Source organism: Mastacembelus armatus, chromosome 5 (assembly GCF_900324485.2).
Source record: "Mastacembelus armatus chromosome 5, fMasArm1.2, whole genome shotgun sequence".
In the NCBI taxonomy this organism is placed as follows: Eukaryota; Metazoa; Chordata; class Actinopteri; order Synbranchiformes; family Mastacembelidae; genus Mastacembelus; species Mastacembelus armatus.
The window spans coordinates 27,125,534-27,149,302 of NC_046637.1; the positions used below are offsets into that span (position 1 = coordinate 27,125,534).

The 23,769-nt window shown below is 39.4% G+C and overlaps 2 protein-coding genes across 5 annotated transcripts; both read right to left on the minus strand.

The window, feature by feature from the left end:
* Positions 1-9,584: 9,584 nt before the first annotated feature.
* c1galt1lb (core 1 synthase, glycoprotein-N-acetylgalactosamine 3-beta-galactosyltransferase 1, like b) lies at positions 9,585-14,764 on the minus strand. Of its 2 annotated transcripts, XM_026306921.1 has the most exons (4): positions 14,173-14,764; positions 13,747-14,017; positions 10,661-11,325; positions 9,585-10,322 (listed from the first exon to the last, which is right to left on the minus strand). In XM_026306921.1, exons 2-4 carry the CDS (start codon positions 13,973-13,975, stop codon positions 10,011-10,013), a joined length of 1,206 nt encoding a protein of 401 aa, XP_026162706.1. In that variant the 5' UTR covers positions 13,976-14,017; positions 14,173-14,764; the 3' UTR covers positions 9,585-10,010. The 2 variants fall into 2 exon arrangements, with proteins under 2 accessions (XP_026162706.1, XP_026162705.1); XM_026306920.1 differs by having other exon boundaries at positions 13,747-14,764.
* An 802-nt stretch (positions 14,765-15,566) lies between these two features.
* Positions 15,567-23,598, minus strand: os9 (OS9 endoplasmic reticulum lectin). 3 transcript variants are annotated; one of them, XM_026307779.2, is made up of 15 exons: positions 23,395-23,598; positions 22,744-22,926; positions 21,908-21,971; positions 21,748-21,824; positions 21,379-21,477; positions 20,987-21,188; positions 20,710-20,856; positions 20,390-20,508; positions 20,011-20,071; positions 19,640-19,719; positions 19,318-19,521; positions 19,018-19,219; positions 18,414-18,581; positions 17,934-18,043; positions 15,567-17,041 (listed from the first exon to the last, which is right to left on the minus strand). In XM_026307779.2, the coding sequence occupies exons 1-15, from the start codon at positions 23,542-23,544 to the stop codon at positions 16,904-16,906; spliced, it is 2,004 nt and encodes a 667-aa protein (XP_026163564.1). In that variant the 5' UTR covers positions 23,545-23,598; the 3' UTR covers positions 15,567-16,903. The 3 variants fall into 3 exon arrangements, with proteins under 3 accessions (XP_026163564.1, XP_026163561.1, XP_026163562.1); XM_026307776.2 differs by having other exon boundaries at positions 19,640-19,722; positions 23,395-23,597; XM_026307777.2 differs by having other exon boundaries at positions 19,640-19,722; positions 20,390-20,505; positions 23,395-23,596.
* Positions 23,599-23,769: the final 171 nt, after the last annotated feature.

The following is a 23,769-nucleotide window of genomic DNA, read 5'->3' on the forward strand; positions in this document are numbered from 1 at the left end:
CTCCAAAAATGCATAGTGATCTTCTTTCTCTTTGCCTCCAATGAGAGTGTCCTTCTTTACACATGACATCCCACAGCCCTCCCTCTGTCTCATCTGTTTTTCAGCTCCCTCTTCTCTTTGGCCTCATTGCTCAACAGGGAGATCAGGGCTTGAATATTGATTCACGTGGGGAAAGTCCATGTGTTCTAAAGCAGTTTTGTTTGTCTGCCCTGGTATCCTCTCATCCCCCCTTCATCCCTTTGCTCGATCTCGCAGCCGCTAGGTTTTGTTTTTGACCCAAATACTTGAAAGAAATCTCCCCTCATGCCGTGAGCCATTTTTTCACTTATACGCTAAAGAATTGAAGTGAATAAAAACAGGGGGCTATCTGAGGTAAAGGCTTCACTCAGTCACATAAAGACATAAAAAACACACAAAGCCCTGTATAGTAGTTGGTGTAGTTCTGTTACAGAGGACCGGTTTCCCTCAGTTGTCTCTGTTCTCTTATTTATATATCATTTATACATATATATTTATATGTCTTAACTCCATTTACTCCGTCCAGAGTTGATCCCAGCTTCCTTCTCCACCCACTCATGCACCTGTTACATATTTCCCTATTAGTCCCCTCATGTACATGAGCCTGTTAAACCGCTCTATGTGTTGTGCTGTTCTTGTTGTGGACTCTGGTTCTGTTCTCGATTCTGTGTTTCCCTGCCTGTGCTCTGTTCACCACGTGACTGCATCTTCTATGCAATCACAGCACCGACAGCGGCCATACCTAAAAAATAAAAAGCAGATATGCCACTTTCTATATCCTACTTCCAAGCAGTATGTCTGTTTCTAGCTGTAGTTGGGCTGTGAATATTTACTACAAAAGCCCACTCTCATTTTATTCATTCAAATGTAGCCTGATACTCCCCACACCTCCACTATACGTCCTTTCTTTGCACCTCTTTTTACGTCTTTTGTCTCTTTGAGTTACTCCTTTACACACTCACACACAAAAACGGCTTTATCCCCTGAGAGTACTCCAGAACCTTTTCTCTCTTTTTAAACCATTAGAGGACCGGGCTCATTCAAGAACAAATGGTTCAATGCAGCCAAACACAGCTTAAAAAAACATTATCATAGTGGAACACTAACCATGTGCTAGACTTCCTTTTGTCAGTATACAGAGAATGAAAACTAAGTCCCTTAAGCACAGACCAGGCTTTCAAACTGTCATAACACCCACTGTTTATCTTCTCCACTAGGATTTCAAATTCCAAGTACATGTGCTTATCTACAAAGAAATGTTTGAGCAAATAAGAATAAACTAACAAATCAGCAAAGGTAATCCAGTAACTGAAAGTTAGTTAGACCTTGACCTGATTTGAAGCTGTGATGGAGCAGTTTATAAACTGACTGCTGCTTCTCCAGGGTTAGGTTTGACTCAGGGGGGAGTAAGAAGACCGTATCAGATCATAACAAGCAGGTGTTTGATTTATTGTGGCCCAAAATCATGAACATCTTGTAATAGAAAAATGAGTTTCACTGATTGATTATTGTTGCTGATTAGGATTTTTATTGTTTCTTACAGTTTTCTTGGTTTTTCAGGTTTCAAGGCTCATGTGTTTTTCATAATCATGTCTGATGTTCATGTTCGTCTTGACCTAGTCTAAAAGAAACCTATTGTGAAAAGACAATCTGTCTGCACTCTCTTTATTGCTCATCCAACAGGTTTTGCCTCACCAGTCTTTATGAACAACAGTGTCCTGCAGCAGTCCACAGTTACGCCACTAAAAATGATCATCCAACTCTGTGGTTCCACCCAGCTGTGTGGAGCAATAGTGATATTCCATCTCAACATGTAAAGTTTTGTGGACAGCACCAATATGTTCTGAATGATTGTTTTGGTGTGGTAGTTTCTTGAAATTATATGATTAGTCAATCACAGTTAAAGTGATGTTTCTAATAACTCATAAAAGCGATTGTGCCTTTTCATGACAGGCTGTCTATTCACGGGGGTGATACATTTTTAGTTCCTGGCATCAGTTTATATAATCTGGTCTTGCTGGATTTGTTCTTCACATATAAGGCCCTCCCTGTACCTTAGTGGAAGAGGCTGGTGGATGATGCATCATGAATGCTATGTGTTTCCTGTATCCATCAATAAACACATTTGTTTAACACAACCAAGACTGTGCAGTGTGTTTTTCTTTATCATTTGCAGTGGTAAACAATTCTCCTGTTTCTTCTGTCTCCTGGCCCCTTTTCTGTTCTCCAGTTCCTCTGAAATGGCTAAGAAAGGAAAGAGAAAATGAGAATGGGCAGAGACAATGGGCAGATTTCCACTGATTTCACTGAGAGCAGGGGAGGTGCTGCTCCTTCACTGTCCTCTACTGGAGACGGGCGGGTTCACCTAATGTGGGCAGGAGTTTTGATCAACAAACAGCACAGGCTGTGAACAGTGAGGAGCCAGGAAAACCACCAGCACAAGTCTGATTATTACATTTCAATCAGCCTGGATAGAGGAAATGTGAAAAAAATAAAACAAAACAGGGTGTGATTCATGAAGCAGGGTGATTAATTGGGATGGGCCTTACACAGTCATTTCTACAGGGAATGAGGTGAGAATGAATTCCTCAATATAAACAATAACGCACACACACACACACACACACACACACACACCCACACAACCCTGCCAAATAAATACTGCATCCAAATAATTACTTTATTACTCTATTAATTACTTTATGAATTACTATTAATCAATATAATTTAAATAATCTCATAATAATTTAATAACTGCTGTAACAACTGATTAATAAAGTACTTCTTCTTCTTCTTCGTCTTAATATCACCTGTGTCTCAGTGGGTCCCTGCCTTCAGTATATAACCATCACACTTGACAGAGACTTTCTGAATATACCCTGGGCTTTCTTGCTACTAGAACACTTTTCTTAATCGTTATCCTGGAATCTGTGTCTGCCAGTGTCAGATCCAGCCTCACCTTCATTCCCTGCATCCGCTCTTTATTTCCTGCTGTCTACTGTCACCAACTCTGCTCCATTAGAACAGGAACCTGGAACTCGGCTTATCCCTGTGCACCCTCTGTTCCAGTCCGCCTACTGCCCTCTCTGTGTCTTCATCATTACTGTCCCTGCCTACTAAGCCCCACAATAAAGATCCTTGTACTCTCATTCTGACTGACTGTCGAGTATTTGGGTCCAGAACATTAACAAACCTGGAAAAAACGGGGATTTCTTGGCCTCTGCTTTCTATAAGTGTTTTGCATGAGTGTGTATGTGAATTAATGCAGCCATGGTTGTGTGGTTTATTATGCACTGATATAAAAGTGTGTTCTTGAGAATACAGACACTATTTGAAACTGATGCAGTTTTCGTGTCTTTGTTGTTGATGTAATTGTTTGATGATATTATATTTGATGATATTATAATGGAGGACGTCTCTGATTAAATATTTGAGCTGACGTGGGATCTATACAGTCTTGTAGCCTCCGCAGAGGGTTGGGTATGTGTGACCCAGGAGAAAATGAGGGCACAATAGTCCTGGTGCCCCCAATTTACTTGGAAGCAGGAAACGCCCTGCAAGCGGATATTGCTGTCATGTCTGTGCTCTGATTGGCTGATGTGTCAGAGCAAACAGCCAAATAACTCCCACGCTGTCCTTTCATCGGACTAACATGGAATTTATAAGGTCATATTTGAATAACAAATAAGTTCTATTAGGAAACTACATTAGGAAACAACTTTGACTAACAGAAACACCCTAGAAAATTCTGTGTAGAGACAAGATTTAAAATTTGTGGTCAGCATTTTCCCTTTGTGAGACATTATGTTTTTAGTTCACTACTATTTGAAGTTCATCCTTGTATTTAAAATAGGCATTTGATAGTTTGTATGTCAGGTTGATTGGTGACTCTAAATTGCCCATAGGAGTGAGTGTGAGTGTGTGAGGTTGTTTGTCTCTATGTGGCCCTGTGATGGACTGGGGACCTGTCCAGGGTGGACCCCTGCCTTTCACCCAAAGTGAAACTAGTCTCACATATGAAGCATGAAACTACAGTCAGCAGCTGGACAGTTGAGCTTAGCACAAAGACAGAAAACATGTTCTGAAAGTAGATGAAGAAATGTAGTTTGTGTTTTTGTTATATTATATATATAAGTAGGAAATTTAAAATGAGTTCCCATTTGTCTCAAATGGACCAGACCTTTACAGACAGAAACATCTCCTTTCAAAATACATGCTGATATTTTTATAGGGAAGTATAAAAGGCCTATCTGGAAGTACCAATACCTCCAAAATAAAAGTTTTTAAAAGCCAAGCACCTTACATAAATGCTGGCAAAACTACCCAAAGCTGTACCTTTGTGCTTGTATTAATCATACTAACTGTATTAGTTTTGTTCCTTTTAAGAACAAAAGCTTATCATAAATCATGAAACTTCAGGGTGAAGAACTGCTTTAAAGTTAAGGTATAAGTGAGAGTTGCCTTTACTGATCATGGTTAGTCTCCAGCAAATTAATGTAAGGCAAGGTCATCTGATGTGATTATAACTTGACAGTTGTGTGTGTGTGTAGGGGTAGGATGGGGATTTCACTGGTGGGCGGAGGTCTAATTTAATTACAAATGAGCTCCAGGACGATAATAATTGAGAGCTGCTGAGTATAAAGGCTGTATTTCAGCTGACATAAAGCACTTTCAATACAGAGTATCCTGTTGGAGAGCTCACTGACTTATACTGTTGGATCAAATAAAAACAAATCACTGTTAACAGGTAAGACGTTCATGTTATTTTCACTAATTTACAACTGGTTATTTTGATAAAGGAGCTTAATGACACTCGGGTAAGTTAGTCTGAAATACACGGTACAGACAAAATGCTTTTTTGTCTTGTTATGACGGTTTATTGGATGAATTAACCAACTGCTTCACTGGCAGGGTTATTAATATTCAAAATATATATTAAATCATTCGTATGTGCGTCTGCATTAACCAGTGAAAGTTGCATTTATCATATTTTATGTGAGACTTAACAGGATGAGGTTGCTGTGATTTATACCAGGCTACTTTATTTTTTAATGATCACCTATATTCTGTAAACAAATGATCGATATGATTTGGTACTAATTATAAACAAAAGATACTGTTAAGTTTTAAGTAAGCAGTTGATGTACAGGTATATTCCCATGATGCAACTGCATTTAAACCCAAGGACTATTCACATTGACATTTAGCTGCATATTAGTGTAAATTATATTTGTTTACATGTATATATTCCTGCATGTTGTTGTATAAGAAAAAGTCTTTACATTGGTTTATCATTTCACTTAAATTGGTGAATTATAACAAGTTCTTACCTGGAAACTCTACTTTAAAATACATGTAATAAAATATAAATAAATAAAATACATGCCTAACTAATATTGAAATAATGCCTGATACATGATGATTTAATACATGAATTAATCCAGGATGTGTCATGTATTCCTACTGTGCGAAGAAGAAGAAATTAAAGAAATTAAGAAATTTGTTTATGTGATTAGTTATGCCCAGTGGTTCATCAGCCAATGATTGCTGATTCACTTCCACATGTTAATGTATAGTTACATGCCACACACACTGAGAATACGGCAGCGGGAAAACTAACTCTCCACCTGGACATTTAACTCTGATGCACTGATTACTATTTCAGAGTGATGGAGAAAACACCAAACAGCTGCACTCTGGCTTCACTGGTCGCTTTGGTTGTCGTCCTCGTCTTATTTCCTGTGTCGTCTTGGTGTAAAGAAGAAACCTACAAATCAAAAGAGGTATAACAGACATATTACAAAACCTGCCCCCACATTTCCAAACCTGATCCTTCAGGACACTTTCAAAACATGTGTAGAGTCAGAGATGGAAACGAAATGTGTGGTGAAGCATTGTAAGTACGGTATTTGCTTTGCCTGTCAGACTAATCCAGGTCGCTGTCTTAGTGAAGACATAGAGTCGAAGAGGTCCAGTGACATCAGTTATGACAGTTTTGTGGGTCTGATGGGAAGGAGAAGTGCTGCTCAACAAAACAGTGAGTTATGTTTGCTAAACCTGTGTAACACCTACAGTACGTTGACAGAGACTGTAACTGTTGCTGTCCAGTATCTTTTGTAATTACCTGGCAAATAGCTTCATGGCATAGAAATAAACTCTCTGTTCCTGTTTATGCAGGACTCCTGGATCACATCGTTGCTAATTTGCTGGGGTGGAAGACAAGTGAGTGACTGAAAGCAGCTCACGCAGCAAATTCCACCTTCACACACCAGTTGTTTCCAGTTTTTACTATATGAATCATTTCTAAACGTCTCCTCAGACAGAGCAACATGCATTCATGTGATTTCTTTTACAAGCTTTTTTGTCATAATAACCAATTTCAGGCTGACTAACTTTTATATGAACAGTCATCACTTTCTACAATCAGAAAATTTCAAACAAGCAAGCGGTTCACATTAATTAATTGTGCCCACATAGGTCAACACCTCTTTTAATGATTGCACTGCACAGCAAAACAAACATCAGTCAAACTGTGTAAACAACATGGGCTGGATATTTCAGTGCTGTGGTTACTGCAATAAACAAATCCTGCCTGATGCATGTTGGAAAACATTCAAGTCCTGAAAACCCGAGTGTGAAAAAGTTACAGTCAAGCTAGAGGCACCCAAATGTGTCTCCAATGCTGTTAGCAGATGTATTTACTCATTGGATGACAAAGTAAATAACAGCAGTACCTTCTAGGTGACAGAGGTTATTGCACCAGGCTTCTGTTGTACTTATGTAACAGTAGACTGCTTAATGATAGGAGCGCAGATAAAGTTACAACCAGTTTTTTCTTTGTATGCAACAGGAACAGCTTGTCCGTGTTCACAGGAATATTTACAGAAAAGGAGAGGCTGATTCATCAGTCACTAGAAAAGGTAGAAAATCATCATGCACAAGGATCCTACATGGCTTGACCTTTGTTAAATTAACCAGACCTTGTTCTCTCTCCTCTCAGGTTCCTGTGCTTTCAGCAACAGAGACGTCACAGCAGCAAGGCAGACCAACTCCCTCAGTCTCTAACAGGACAAGTATGAAAGTCAGGTGAACAAATCATTTTAATGTGTCACAGAAAAATGTTCTGACAGTGTAACACCATAAATAAATTGCAAACAAGACGTACAATAAAATATGCATTTATTTATAGTGATTAAAGTACCATTCAGTGAAAGCCGTCCTGAACACTGATAACATGTGCCCCCACACACGCACACACACACGCACAATTACACAAGTATATTGACTCAATTTGGACGTCAATACCAACATGAACACATCTCAAATATAAATACAGTACTATACATCCTTCCCTATAATAAAATGTGAATGCTGGAGGAGATTGTCAAGGACTTGATGTGTTGTGTCGATACCACCAGAGGCCAGAGGTGGGAGGGACGGTGTTTGGGCCACAAGAAATTTTCAGTGATAAAGTGATTATAATAGTCAGGTCCATTGCTACTGAAATATTTAGAAACTTTTCATTCACTTGAAAACAAACGTGCATTAGCGTCATATGAAAACATTATGTCAAACATGCTGATTTGGTTAAAATTGCACCTTTTCATTTTTAATACAAAACTGAAGGAAACGGAGTGTAAACCTTTACACAAAGGCATTTTGACTGGTGTTAGTTACATCTCTACAATTTTAACTTTATAAAGTACATTCGATTTTCACATGAATTACAGATTTGCTCAGTTTAAATGATCACTAATCCTGCCTGATTCCTGAAATCATTTTATGTATTTGGTAATTACAATATCTCACATGAAATATGTTGTTTGTTTGGTTACGAAGTGGAAACGAAACTGTTACAAATACTTTTAAATATACACAACGCATTAAAACAAAAATTAATTAAAAAAAAATACAGAACATGATTGAAACTAAACCATATAAAAGGAAACCATTACTTAAAAAAAAAAAAAAAAAAAAAAAAAAAAAAAAAGAAAAAGAGCTGCCAGTCAGCTGCTGGCTTGCCCAAAGGCCATAATCAATATATTGAAAGGAATAAAAAAAATAAAAATAAAAATAAACCCTATTCTCCCATCATGGTAATGTCACAGTGCAAATTTATGTGTGCAGCTGATGGCTCATACAATCAAAATTTACAAGGCACAAGCTAATGAGTCCACTGGGGGAAGAAGCAGGAAGCTGTGACGTGTGTGTGTGTCCAGGGTCAGTTTAAGGATGTACACACAGACAAACACACACAGAATGGTTTGAAGGAAGTTTCATTCAAAGGAAAAACTTCCCTGTTTCACTAAAGGTGTGTTAGTCATCATTAAGAATTCCAGGTTGACTGAACAAACCAACAACTGTCTTTCTTCTATTTGTTCTTATCCAATGAAATCTCTCTGGATCGTATTCATTTAGTCATATGCACTTTCCATTTAAAAAATGGTTCAGTGTCAGGGTACGTGTATATGAAAACAGGAAAACTGGTCATTTATAGAATTGAAGCCATTGTTTATTCATTATTTGAACTACTTTGAGATTCTATTAATCATGAAGTTGTTTTTTCCACCAAATGTGTCAAAACATTCTTGGTCCATCTGCTCTTTTCAGGATTTGCTGCTTTTGTTTCTTCCTATGTGATAAACAGCTATCTTAAGATTGAAATAAAATGAATGCGACTTCATCAACGCCATACTGGCACGCAACCAAATAACAAAAAGGATGTGTTCCTAAACAATACCCGGATGTGGCATTTGACTTGCCTTGAGTGTAAGTGAAGATATTTGTAACCACAGTAATTAAGTTCTGTCATCTATGAGCAGGGTGTGTTTGAATGCACAAAGTGATAAATTTTCTTGGAACCAGATCTACCTATAAGAAAATGAGAAAAGCAGCCCTATACAAGGGATGGGTGTGATAGCAGTTTATCAAATCCAAATGTTTTGCATCCCTTGTCGTACCTGTTGAAATAGTTTGAAACCACATTAATTAAGTTCCAAAGCCAAAGCATTCTGCTGTTCTGAAGGGTTGGTAGGACTTTGACCTCATGCAGCCTTTTATCACTGCTCCGATACATTTATTAACCCAGGTAACTTTATGTGCTGCAGCTGCAGAAGCTTAAGTAAAAACAATACATTAAAATTAATACTGATTCTGTTACGTTACTGCTCTGATTTGCTGGGGTTTACCACCCAAAGTGGACTTGGTGTTACCTGAGAGTGAAACGGTTGTTTCAGTGCTACAGGTCACAGAAACCACACTACAAACGGCAGTAGGCCAAGCCTTCGTCCTTGTAATCAAAAATAAGACCAATTCTTTAAGATGATGACGCTTGATAAATATGTAAACAAATGAGTTTTTGTGACTTTGCTGATGTATGGTTTCTGGTGTTAGAGAAGCCAAAGAGTCCAGACTACACATGGAATATGAATGACAGATTCGATAAGGGATCTCATTTGTCCAGGAAGCTTGACAAACTCACATTTTTTCATCTCTACCCTACACGTCACCAACATGTGGCCCCTCTAAACTTGAATATAGCAGCAGCAGGGCAGTTTTTTTCCCCCTTTCACACACTTAATATCTGACAACTATATATAACAGCTCAAGACACGTTACTGCCTCTGGAAAATAGATGCTGGTTGATAGGGATTTATTTAACAGGTGCTTTAGTTAGTCAGTCAGATAAATAGACCCAACACAGGGAGCTGTTCCCACTTCAGAAGGACATCTAACAAACCTGAAAAATTATGCTTAAGTCACGTCTCAGCCTGAAGACCAGTCTTGCAGTCACAGTTCACATTAGCAGCAGTACGTTGTTCCAAGTTTCCTCAGGCAATGCATCAGATAAAAGTGGACTTTTTTTTTTTTTTTTTCACTTTTGTATAAATATGAGCCAAGATCTGCAATGAACAAGCAAACACTCGAAACATCCATTTCCCTTCTCCCTAGTGAAAGTCTGCGTCTCACATCCACACAAGGGATGAAGGCTGTTATTTTACTGCTAAAGCAGCAGGTGGGTCTTTAATAGCTCCAGCAGGGGCACCTGCCTCCTGTTTCCTGTCAGTCCCAGATAGATCATCTCCCTCTCCTTTCCCTTTTACTTGAGCCACCAGCTCTTTCTGTCTTTCTGCAGAGTCATTAGCATGGGACTGCTCAAGACTGTAGCGCAGAGGGGAAGGAGGCTGGTAACGATATCTGTAGCCAAAGGCACGCAGGTGATAGGTGTAGTACTCCAGTAGATACATTTGTGAAGCATCTACATAGTGGAAAGACACTGACAAGTCTGAGCAGCAATTTGGACCCTGAAAAAAGAGGATAAGTTTCAGTATAAGTACACAGACTAGTTGTGACATCTCTTACTTGCACAAAACAAATACACTTAAGTGGGTGGTATGAAGCTAAAGGTGTGTCGCAAGTCGCAAGGACATATTTCCGGGAAACCCTTTCAACCAAATCATAGCCAGCAAAAGGAATAAACAATTAGTAATACTCACTACTAACAAACTGTCATTCTTACTTGAGCCCTACCTGTTTGACAGCTAACAAAAGAAAACAAAGAAAAAAACAATGCTGAGATTACTACATAACATTACTACAGAAGAGTAGTAAAGAGAAACTGGGCAAAGCTTGTTTTACTTGCCTCTGAGATCGGGTAGTAGCAGTAACTCCAGTACCAGAAGCTCTTGGGAAACTTGGCAGTGAGGTGCTGCTCAGGGACAAAGGGGTGAAATGTCTCCCTGTGCTCAGTGTCTCTGGTGTCTCCGGCCAGCACGCCAACTTTCTCCATGCACTGGCCCATTGCTAGGTCTTCTACAGAGGTAGTGTGAGTGCACTGTTTGGTCTTGAAGCCTTCTACAAATCGACGCAGAGCCTCTTTGCTTAGCACATAGCCCGCACCGCCACTCATGTAGCCCTGCTTAGTGTACGGCTTGAATCTTCGGCCAAAGTAAATTGGTTCGTCCGGCGTATAGTTTGCAAGGACCCAGCGCAGGTTGTCTACGATTACGTAAGTGTCGTCATCGGCCTTGAGGAACCAGTCAGCCTCGTGCGCGTGATGTTCGTAGGCATAATGAAAAGCCCGGATAGTTTTCCAGTACAGCTGATCCCGGCCCTCTTTTGTCCCTAATCCCACTGTGGGGAAGTCTGGGTCCGCCACAGAGCTCATGAAGACCACAACATTGCAATGGCGACTCCACGTGGACTTCACATGACGAGCCTTTGGCTCCAGGTTGTTGGGTCCAGTCATCACCCAGCAAAGAATACGCACCTTTTTGTATAGTTCATCGGCCATGCGGCTATCCTCCCCTGGGTAAAGCAAAATAACATGCCCATTATGTCTTATACAGTACGCTGTCTAGTGCAAATGTACATTTTAACATAAGGAAAATGGCTCAAACAGAGAAAAGAGAAAATCCACTTTCAGTCCATATACAATATTCAGTAGAAGAGTTAAAACAAATACTAGAAGGCTGAAAAGTGAAACAAGTACGAAGACTGAAGTTCAGAGTTTTGAGTTGAGTAAAGTTTAGTGGGTCTTAAGTTTAAGTGAAGCTATTTTGGAACAACCAGGTTTGGGAGTCAGCAAAGTGTAATGCAGGAAATAGTTTTAACTACGTTAGACTAAAATGTAACAGGCTCTACTCTAGATACAAGAAAGTCATGTCACCTGAACCTTGCCGACCTGCAGCACCACATTTTTGTTGTTTTTACTAAATCCTGGCAGCTTTATAATCTGCTCCACAGAAATCCTTGGTTCTCATTCACATGCTCTTGGTTTTCTGTTTGTGGAACTAAGTCCAACAAGTTCAATCAAAAGTGGCAGATCAAGTTTTTGTCTAGCAACAGTTGAGAAAGGAATAAATCATTGCTATTACTGGAAACCCATATTTACATCAGTGGCTCGCTTCCATGTGGGCTAATGCAGAATGCAGCTTTAACTGAACTTAACCCTGAACTGTGGGTTAACTGACCCGGAGATGGGAAACTGTTCAGGTAGTTCAACCAAGTGTACGTTAACCGCATGCACGAGGACTACAAAAAGCCATTATCAACGGAGCTCAGATACAATGATTCACCAAGCAATGTTAAAAAAAAAAAAAAGTCTGTTCTTCACACAGGTGGAATCAGAAATTCTTATGGGAAACAAAAAAATACTTCAATTTTTCATTTTTCCTTCAGATATTTCATAGATGGAAAATTGAACAGAGATAAAAAACTTAATTTTACACTGCGTCAACAAAAGAAAAATAGTATTTTAGAAAATTGGCTTCAATTTTCCAAATTTTCTATTTGTCTGGTTTCAAATAGATAATTGAGCTAATGGAGCATGCTTTCTTGAACACACTTTATAAAAGAGGGAAAATTGCTGCTCGAGCCAATGCACAAGTTTGAAAAACACTGTTTTATTATGCAAATTCTTCCATTTCACACCACACTTTATTTTTTTGAACAGTAGGCTACAGATGAACGAGTGGTGGGATGGGACTGCATTATATTTTTATTTAGGTGCATAGGTCAAAAGCAACTAGAAGCAGCACAAAATGAAAACTAGTAGATACAGACAAGGCAAATGCTACTGTATAAACTCCTTATTAAAACCTCATTTGGTTTAAGCATATTTGACACGTTAAAGAAATTAAACATTATCCACTGGTTTTATTTCAAGACGCAGGGGCTCCCATTCCAAACACAATGCAGTTTTTTTTGGTTTTTTTTTTACACATTTTACATTGTAATCCCTCTTAACATAATATTCAGTCTTTATTCTCAACATGCAGAATTAAATAAAATCTTCCCTTGTGGCCACTGTATCTTGATGCCTGATTAACACTATGACAGTTGTTCAAATAGGCTTTTCCACACAGCACCAGTGTAATAAAGGACAGTGGAGCCTATAGATTTTATTCTGAACTGAGGACTACACTGTACATGCAAGGAGACATCGCCGTCCTTAAACTAATTGATTATGAAAACGATCACACCTGTAAAGATAAATCATTTGCTGCTGTAATGTGGATTTCTATCTGGCTCTCTTGACACAGAAATGAATGTGCACTAATCTATGATTTGAATTAGACGAATGAGGAAGTGAAACGGTCTGACTGACGAGAACGAGAGGCAGAAACTCAAGAGTTCTTTGATGAAAACCAGAGCTGAATAGTTACTCTGATAAATGATCACGAGCTTCAATGATCTGTTCCAGGAATGAAGTTAATGAAGTTAAACTACTTTGAGTTTTCATTAAACCTACTTTCTGGAATACACCCCTGATTCTGAGCTGTTTTTTTTTTTTTTTACTGTTTATTTTGGTGTGTGCTGAGCTTTTCATTGCGTCATTAAAGTGTCAAAATCCCACACTCAGCCGTGGAAATGTGCTTATTTGAACATCCAGATAACGTCGTGGGAGCTCAGAATAACTTTAAAATAACTTTTAAAAATGTATTTATGTTCCATACAGTGTCATGCCACACTGCGTGGCTGTGGTAGTTGATACTTCGCCTGCCTGCTGTCTTATCATGCTCGTCATCGCTGATCCAAACCAGATGAAGGTGACATGTACAAACATGATGTTATGATATTTAAGCAAGAGTCTCAAATACGAGGAGGCAGAACTTTGATCTCATCAGTAAGGGCTGACAAAACATGTGGTGTTTAATCCTCACGAATACAAAAACCTGGTTAAGAACATGAGATGGAAACGGGTCCAACATCTTCCATATGGCATACCTGTGAGGTGAGGGTGCTTCAGGTTGAACAGAACAGATCTCTCCTTCTTCCATATCTCCTTCTCGTCCTCCAGCTGTGTCTTCTGGGAGTCGTGAAGTTTGTCTAAGGAGCTGCCTTGCCGCACCGACCAACTCCTCTCAAACCACATCTGCCGCAGAAACACGTACAACGTGAGGATCCCCACCACGAAACCCACGCAGAAGGACAATCTGGATCCGAGGGCCTTCATGCTGGATCGGTTATCACTTTCCGGTCTTCAACTTGGCATGAGCTGAGTAAGAGAGAGGGGGGAAACACAGCATGGACACAAGTTTCTCAACAGCAGCACCAGACTAGAGCTGTAGTTAAAACTTTAAGCTCCACCGCTGTGATGAAACGCCGTGGCCGTGTTAAATGGAGTATGTCTAAGGTGTGGCTTCACGTTACCCAGCAGTGACATCGCAGGCATCACATCAGCTGTATTATCCAACAGCTACTCCATCCCAGCCAGAAACAACCACACCAAGAACCAAAAACCGAGCCAGCTCCGAGCCCGACGCAGTGACTGTGTTTTTCTCTGTGCAGTTACGACAACTCACCTCCGCTTCTGGCCTCATTAAAAAAAAAAACAAAAAACCGCTAACTGTTATCGTGGCCAAACAGCCGGCGAGCTAAACCAAACAGCGGCTAAATAATATCCCGGGTAAACCAAAACAAAAAGAGAACAGAGTGTTTGGCCTATGTGTCGGTATAAATGGCGTTAAGCTAAGTGGCTAGTCCGTTATCTGACCGACAGTGCTAACGTTAACTTCAGTGCTAACTTAGCGATGCCTCAGCTAACGGAAACGTTAGTTACGGAGCGAGCGAACCGCGCGGGCTAAAAATAAAAAATAAACAAATAACGCCGCGGAACGAAAGAAACATGTTAGAGAAATCAGAGTAAATTTCCAATAAGAAACTGTTTCACACCGACGCATAAACTACATATAACTTGTCTGACTGCAGTCTGTCGGGTAAAACAAAAAGCTATTTCCGGTCAAGTATTTCAAAACAAAAGTGCCGTGATTACGGAAAAGATCCTGCAAAATAAATAAAGGGGCTGTGTGTGTATTAAATATTGTATTTTCCTTATTTACCCAGGTACACAGAACCACCCAAGTGGTTTCAGTAAATAATATTTGTATATTCGTAGCTACTTTTTGTTTTTTTATTAAAATCATTAAGTACAATCCAATGAGGGGGAATAGTTGTGGAGAACAAATAATGGAGAATGGTACAGATGTTCATATATTTAAATTACTACAAAATAATTTGCAAAACATAAGGCGTTTGTTTTTAGTTTTCAGAAACTAGTAAAGGTAATCGCTGCACATATGCATACTAAAATAAGTAGAGTCCATATGCCCTAGACCTGATGGATTTCTTTTTCTTTATGATATGACACGTGTATCAATAAATAAACAATCTGCCCACCACTGCCAGGCTACTACTATTGTAGTAGCTACTACTGTACCGTCGCATTTTGATAAGTTTAACCATTTTAATAATTTTTAAAGCAAAACAAATTTTTGGACTTTTGGCCATACAATGTGACTATATGTTGTTTTGTAATATTCTGACTTATTTAATAAAAAATAGATGCTTTGATAATGAAGATGACTGCAGTCACTAGTAATACTTTCTGTCACTGTGGCCCAGCAGCTTAGTGAATGATAATAAACAATAAAAGCTGTCCCACCTACTTCTTATCTCAGCACAGATGAACGGGCAGATATGTCCTGAGGCCATGCAGGATGTTAATCTGGGTCATAAAAGTTACCAGCTCCATAATGTCCAAAAACTCCTATGGTATTTTTTTATTTAAAAACACAAATAGTGCTCAGAGACTTTGACAAGGCAGCTCAGATGGACTTTTGTCAGACTATGTAGAAAAATGGTCTTCCTAATACAGAAATACAACTCTATTCAAGAATAAACCGATAAACATGTCTTTTCTTCATCCACTGTAAGTTTTGATAGCTTAGAAATAATGTGTGCAGCTGAAAGCATGAGGATCAAAAGAACAATTGGACAGTGTTGTGGCACACCTGTGCTTGTTAGGGTCAGGCTGAGCTTTTAATCCTTACCTTGAAAGTAAACAATGAGGATCAATGTGCAAAACCCAAAAAGTCAACATGGTTTAGCTCTCTTCGTCTTACGTGGCTTCTCTGAGCCTTGGATGCATTATTGAGAGTAAAGCAAGTTTCATGTACAAAATTTCATTGTCACAAAGTTTAACATAATCACTCAGGCCACTCAAGCCACACTGATTTGTACTAGTACACAACAAATCAATTCCAAAACATATTCACACAATAAATATTTACACATTGAGTTCCAAGTAGCCACAATTATTCACAGACTGTACAAATTAAGCCCTTTTAGGTACACCTCTGTAGGATCCTTAGAAAAGTTTTGTGTGGATTATTTTGGTACACTGGATCTGACAGACATTGTATATTTCTTTCATTTCCTTCGCTAAGCAAATTAAATATACTTACATCCCTGTCAGAAACAAAAACAAAGTACACACAACGTACAGAGATTTAACCCCCTATGCTCCTTCAGGTATTTTTCTTTTGAATCCCTTCAATAGGACAAGACAATGCAAGGGAAACCCCAAAATTTTGTGAAAATGAAAGAATGCAGTGTTTACAGAAGCTTTTTCTAAAAACATAAAGTAACACATACAACCTGTGGAAACTCACCGTGTCACTTCTGTGCAAATGCAGTTATAAAACAGAAATTTAACAGCAGACAGTGTGCTGTGGACATCTTCAGACCAAGATGCAAATATTCAGTAAAACTCACTGAAGTACTGTATTTCACTCGGCTATTCTAGTCATCTATCAAAACTGAATCCCATCAAAAAGGGGAAATGCATAACTTGACTCAGCTGCACAACAACAGCTGAAATGTTGCGGTTTCATCATGCAACATATAAATGTGTCCTTTAAAGACTCGTATTGCCTAGTCAAAACACACGGACAGACCTTCTGAATGTGCAAACATGAACTGATATCTGCAAGGTTTCATAGCAATATTTGAATCACATGGGCTCTTTTTCAAATTTGCAGCTACAAGTCAGTGTCCTCCACCGTGATGGTCGTCACCCTCACAAAAGGTTCACTGAATAAGCTCATATGTCCACGTCATCTGAGTCAGATGTGCTTGAGGACTGGGACTCCTCCTGGGACTCTCCCCACACAAACCTATAATTGTTCTCCAACTCCTGCTGCCTTTTTTGCTCCTTGTAAACTTCTTCTGTGCCTCCAGTCTAGAGGATGGAAACAAGGTATGTTAGAAAACAAATGCACAAATCTAACACATCTCATCTCATTATCAATATAATAGATGACACCTAAAATAACAGTCTTAACCAATAGGCAGCATTTGTTTTATGAAAAAGCACACTGCTCCTGCAGTTAACATTTATCTCAAAAAATATATCAGTTGTTTTTATGTCAGTCAAGGGTGTCTAGGCACAGTATCTCAAATCAACAATAAAACACCCCCTGAGAAACTCTGTCATATATTACAGAACAGTATTCTGAGGCAGAGCACATGAGAAGGTTCAATAAAAGTGGAAATGTGGCTCAGTCTTTCCTGGGATCTTTGCTTTTGTCTTATTATTGCTCTCATATAAGAAACAGCCCCATAGAAGAGTAATTTGTTGTCATGTTCACTGTGATTATTGTACAAATAAAGAAGATACAATGTGTTAATCAGTGAGCTTTACAGGTGATTTTATTATCATGAGATGAGCTAGGCAATGTGTTCTCCCTGTTTAGTCTATATGCTACATTACATTAAGGTAACCAGTGCTAGTGCTAACTAGATATTCCTCAAAGTCATTACAATCTTGAAGTTGAAAATACTGACAACACCAAAAAATGTCTGGATTTGAGCTTGCAAACTGTGAATGTATCTTAGATTTTACATGACTAAACTTAATGATTTTACATCTAGTCAAGATTTATTTAAAGACCAAGACAAAAACACAAGAACTCACATCCAGTCTCATTTGAGCTAAAAATATTTACAAAAAAAAAAATCTACAGCACACACCTGCTGACAAACACAGTGTAACTATATACAACTCAGACCCACAAGGACCCAGATGAACCAAATAAAAAAAAAAAAAAAAAATCACTGACTACTCAAATTACCAGGAGATTTATGAGCAGCTCCCTGAAGGACTTTGTATCTTCTTCACTCAGCCACTGGTCACCTGCTTCATCTACATTTTTCCTTGTCAAGATTTTCACCTCAATTTTACCTAAAAATAAAAAAGAGTCAGAGGAAAAAGGGGTAAATGTGAATTAAACACACGAGCTTCCAAGAGACTTAGAATAAGAAAACTGTAGCACATGTTAAAACAACAAATAATGGAGAATGGTACAGACTAAACAGTGAATGAAACAGAAAGAACACACATGGATGCCACACCATTCAGTTTGATGTAAGATTTTGTCAATCTTAACATAATACTAAACATGTTTTGAACTCTTGAAATCTTTGTAAAACCTCAATCTGACAGTTGTATGTTTTGATAAAGATGAGTCGATAAATACAGAGCCGTATATTCAAGATAAGAGATGAAAAAAAGAGGAAAGGCCGTGAGTGTTTTGGGCACTACCCCTCCATACCTTCGGCCTTCAGTCCTGCTTTCTCTAGCTGTTCTTTAACCACGTCCTTTATGTGCTGCCACTGGGGGTCTCCTTCGCCCATCTCCTGAACTTTGACCTCCCCATCAGGGCTGCTGCCCGTCTTATACTTAGTAATTTTGATCTTAACAAGGTCGTCAGTCGCTTGGTCTGGGGTGACGAGACAAGAGAGGGACAAACAACAAAGTTCACCTCAAAACCCATTAGCAGGGCCACAGGATGGAGGAGGTAAGAGTCTAGAATGTGGAATCCAAAACACCATCTTGTAAGAATTACATTTGAGCCACAGATCTGATTTACTATGAATTTCAACTTTCATTTAACTACTGAAAATCACCCACAGATACATCAATGGCAGCAGAGGAAAGACCACTAACTAACCAAAGAAATTCAGAATATCAATCTGGTAAAATGAGTTGTCTGTGGATTCAATCTGTTTTTGCATCAAATTAAATCCATGTGTGCATATGTTGAGATGAGAATGGAACAACAAACACTTGCTGCACATATGGATGAAATGTGAACATGATGGTGGTGGACACAGTGTAAAGAGGTGTGATCATGAAATGGAAAGCAGCCTGGTTACCTGGCTGTTTTGGAGCCAGGCTGGGGCTGCCTCTGGTTGGGTCACTGGCTCTTTGAACCCCTGCTGTCTGCTGCTCTGGATCCTGGACATCCTTCTCCTCCAAATGGTCAAGAAGCTTGTCCAGTGTTGTCTCCAGTGTCTGTGTTGCTTGAGTGCGATCAAACTCCCCTTTTAGACCCTCAGTCTCCAATTCCTGCTGAGCCTACGGCACCGAGAAAAGCCCATCATGTCAAAGCAACACACTGAATCAGAACATTCCATTGTGGAAAAAAAAATTACATATTGTCTGTGATCCAAAACCTCATTTATGATGTTGTCAAACTCCTTTTGCATTTCCTCCTTTATCTCTTCAATTTTATGCGATGGTACAGAGAGGTCTGCCATCTCATCCTCAAACTCCTGTAGCAGGCGTTCATCCTCATCCTTTTCCTCCTCACCGTGCTTTCCTGTTACCCTTTCACTTACTGGTTCCTCTCCTTGACTTCTGGCTTGGCTTTGAGCTTTCTAAAAACACAAAAAATGCGGCACTGAACTGGAGTACCCATTCCCTGCAAAATGAATAAATCACTACACTCTGAAAGGTGTACAAATAATTGTGATTGTAATCTTCCCAGCTACTAACCTTCCTGTTACTCTCTTTGAGGTGTTGAACAAATTTCATCAGATCTGCTGGGTCAGTGATGATTTTAAAGTTGAATTTTTCTACTAAAAGAGATGAATTTCAAGGGCGGAAATAAATTAGTCCAACACTGAACAACAAGAGACAAAATAAATATATAGTAATCATTTTGGATGAACAATTGCTCAGCTTGGAGATTAGATAACATCGCTGCGCAGAAATAAACAGACTCTGCGGTTCTATCAGACTTGTTTAAGACTTCCAGTCGAACAGAAATGGGCTGTGCTGTAAATGACCATAACGGCCAAAAATATATGGCAAGTCTTCCTCGTGTGTGTGTGAGTATGTGAGTTGAGAGCAGCAAACTGCATTACCTTCATCACCATCATCTATGATTTCATTGTCTGTAAGTGTGTCAGTGCCGTCATCGGCTGCCTGTGGGAGAAAAAGATAATCAGTTTAGTTATGAAATTACAAACTGTCCACGTCCTCCCTCTAGTGGTGAAAGGGGTTATGACCAGAGAGAAATCAATTGAAATCCTCACTTTGACCACTTAAAAGAAAAAAAAAAACAAAAAACGATGTACAACTTTTTTAGTTTAAAACATCAAACTGCACTGTAACATTTGTTTGGATGAAACAACTCAATCGCTGAGCACTCAAAGTCAGCCTTTCATTCATTGCCAATGTATTGACTCCTGTAAGGCATCATTCATTCAGGGGAACACTTGAATCTAAGACATATTTCTTTACCTGACTCTCCTGCTCAGAAGCAGTTGTTTTTGGACTCCCTGGTTTTGATACTCCCTCCCAGAAATCAGAATCTTCTGCCTCTTCCAACCAGGCATCATCAGACCCGTCACCAGTGTCTGCTTCAAAATAAATTCAGGCACTTAGGTTATGCAGAAAAAAATATATATGTTTAAACTTGACATTGTAGAAATTGAAAAAAAAAAACTGTCAGTGGATATGTTTATTTAGTGTAGTGACAAATTTTAGAATATACTTAGAATGTAATATGCAGAATACTTAATTATCCCTGTAAGGTAATTTCCCAAGTGTAAAAAATGCACCTTTTCTGTCTGGCTCCTCACTGGGTGTAGATGATGTCTCTTCTGCTGTTACTTCCACTGCTCCATCTGCCCCTTCATTACCAGCCAGGATCTCATCAAGACTCCTCAGCTCCTCTGAGATCTGCTCTACTTTACGCTTTGTGTCCGCTGGTAACAGATGGAGGAATAACAGAAGAAGATGTGCGTAAAGAGAGGAAGAAAGAAACACCATTACAGTCAGAAGGCAAGCCAGCTTTGAACTGCTGCATCACTGTGACCTTCATTTTTGTCAACTTACAGACTTGAGCCTTGACATAATCCATGTACTGTTGAGCACTTAGCGCTGGCTGGCATACGATACCCTGGGGCTTGGCAGTGGATGGTGGCCTCAGGAATGGATGCTGGCAGGTACGACTGGTGTGAATTGTCAGGACATAGCGACAGGACTGTGGCTCATCCACTCGGGCGATGTAGTCACCCGAGCCTTCTTCACAAACAAACTTAAGGCAGAATAGAATAGCACAGTATAAAACCAATTAGATCTAGAGTTAGTGCAAAGCTAAGTCAGACTGACTTCATGTCTCTGTTCGGAGTACTAAAACAGAAATGAAAACAAATAAACCAGGAAAAACAGATGAAGCCACACTTATAATGTAGGTTACAAATGCCTCTGGAATTCAAATGTCTCACCCGCACTTCAGTCTCTCTGGGATTTCCATTTAGGTCACACTTAGAGCCATTTACGTAGGTCTGGCTGTGGTAGCGCTTCAGCCTGTGCTGCTTGGAGGCCTGGAAAACAAACACAAAAGATGGTTTAATCATCTTGAAGAACATTAAATCTTTATTGCATAATCCAACAGATAAATATGACATTTCTGACGCATAAGCACATCTAATGATTTGATCATCAGTACTGAAAATTGGGACATTTAAGTAATTTACCCCAAGAGTTCGGCTCATATTACACAATTATGCAATTCCACTGCTCTAATTTTTAATGTATACCTGAAATCTTAAAAAAAAAGAAATAAATCTTCCATCATATTGAGACAACTTTACCTTTGCTGTTTCATTATTCCAATCAAATTCAGAGTCATAATAACCGAGAAAGAGAATGTCCCCTTTGATTTCTGTGTCTGAGGAGAAAAGATCAAAATCCGTCAAGGACGGCTCATCTGTAAAAGCAATAGCCATGAAAAACAAAGAGATAAGTTCTTACCCTCAAGGTGGTACTGTCTGATATATTGACCATAACAGAACTCATATGTCCACCAGTCCTTTGTCTGTAGAAAACACAAACAGCAAACACTCAATATGCAGCAAGTTACTGACATATGCTTGATGTCTGAGAAATAATCACAGTGCAGGGATGAATACTTCATGTGTTTAGTGCAAAAAGGAAAAATCAAGACACATAACAAAAAACTCAAAAAGTATTAAGAGGCTCAAAAAGCATGTAGGCTATGCAACATCAATCAAAACATCAAAAAACATTTAAGGGCCTGTGTCATCTTGTTGTTGGCTCACACACAAACAGTGCACACAAATCAAACAAAATCACAAATCATAACACCATGTCATCCTTATGACTACACAAAGAAGGTCACCTGTACATATTCATTGTTAAAATTTCCCCTGGCACTTAAAAGCTGTTTGAACCAGCAAAAGTACCTGTACCTTAGCGTTAACAGTATGCGGCTCGTGTATACAGTAAGTTCCTGTTACAATTATACCATAGTGTTTGCTTCAAGAAATTATTCAGCAGAGTAGATCTCGATGCATATTGTCCAGAAGAGGCTGTAACCTATAGCCACACTCATACACATTTGTTGTGTGAAGTAACACACCTGCTCTTTTTCCATGGGGGGTTAATATTTAATATGTATTTAAAACCTTGAATCAGCCCAAATGCATTTTAGTAGCAGGTGCAGTCATAGCAATGCATCAAAAGCTCCACTTTGGATGAATGGAAGCTGATCAGTTTAAAGTTTAATCAGCCTAAACAGCTTAAGTATCAGACTAATGGATCTCACGGATAAGCAGATGAGGACCAACCTTCATTAGACACGGGGCTTTGTGCATTGGACTGAGCAGGTCTGGGATGTCTGGTCCGTTGTAGCCTTGTGAGTCTGGCTCAGAAGCAGGGTCCTGATGGAACCGGACAGCCTGGGCTGGAAGTCGACACTCATACAACTGCTTGTACTTACTGGACACCATCATAACCTCCTCTGTCTTGGTCTGGAGGAGAAACACCGTCATGAAAACTGCAGCATGTTTAAGAGTCACAAAGCCTCATCTGTGAAATGGTTTATAGTATATTACCCACCGAGGTGTTGCTACTGTAGTTACTATTATTATTAATATAATCTGTAATCTTTAATAATTATTATTATTTTTAATATTCCATAGAGAAGTTACAGACAGAAGAGCTGAGGATGTTGTTGTGACAGCTGTCAACGGCGGCTGCTGCGTAGGTCACTTGACAACAACTCCAAGAATGAACGTGTCTTCATGGAACTTTCATGAAGGAGCCAATGTTTCATTTAAACACGCGTGTCACGTAGCTAGTTTACAGACAGGTTGCTCTTTATTTGCGTTAGTTACAAAAAGGTTCAAGATATTTAACGCCAGCTCACGGCAGCCTACGTTCTAACGCTAGCTAACTTAGCAAGCTAACCGTTAGCTTCCGCAAACAGCCTCACTCACCTGCCCCAAGATGACCGGGTCGGGGAGAATCTGAATCCCATATTTCATCTCATTCAGCTCCTCTAAATTCAAAAAGGCCGGGACACAGAGAGGACATATCAGTAAGAAAGCGTAGGATCTTTTTAGCCACCGTACTAAAGAAGCAGCCATGACGATTGGTACTCTCCTCAAACCCCCATTAGCATGATAGCAACAAACAGGGAACGGCTGACATGGTGGCAGCGGATTGGTCGAGATGAGAAACTCTGCTCTGTGATTGGCTTATTTTTCTGCCTGTCAACGGGGGGGTGGTTCCGACTCTGGGGTGTGTTTGTTAACTACACCGGCCAAAAGTGTTATAATAAACGTTCCGATTACATGACACGCATGTCATCT

Bases quoted from the DNA above. Each gene is read 5' to 3' on its own strand.
- c1galt1lb (XM_026306921.1), bottom strand. From the start codon at position 13,975: ATGAAGGCCCTCGGATCCAGATTGTCCTTCTGCGTGGGTTTCGTGGTG. The intron at 11,326-13,746 runs GTATGCCATATG...TGCTTTACCCAG, and splicing joins GAAGCACCCTCACCTCACAG to GGGAGGATAGCCGCATGGCC. The intron at 10,323-10,660 runs GCAAGTAAAACA...CTCTTTTTTCAG, and splicing joins GCTACTACCCGATCTCAGAG to GGTCCAAATTGCTGCTCAGA.
- os9 (XM_026307776.2), bottom strand. From the start codon at position 23,544: ATGGCTGCTTCTTTAGTACGGTGGCTAAAAAGATCCTACGCTTTCTTA. The intron at 20,509-20,709 runs GTGCATTTTTTA...TTTATTTTGAAG, and splicing joins TGAGGAGCCAGACAGAAAAG to CAGACACTGGTGACGGGTCT. The intron at 18,582-19,017 runs GTAACCAGGCTG...TCGTCACCCCAG, and splicing joins CCTGGCTCCAAAACAGCCAG to ACCAAGCGACTGACGACCTT.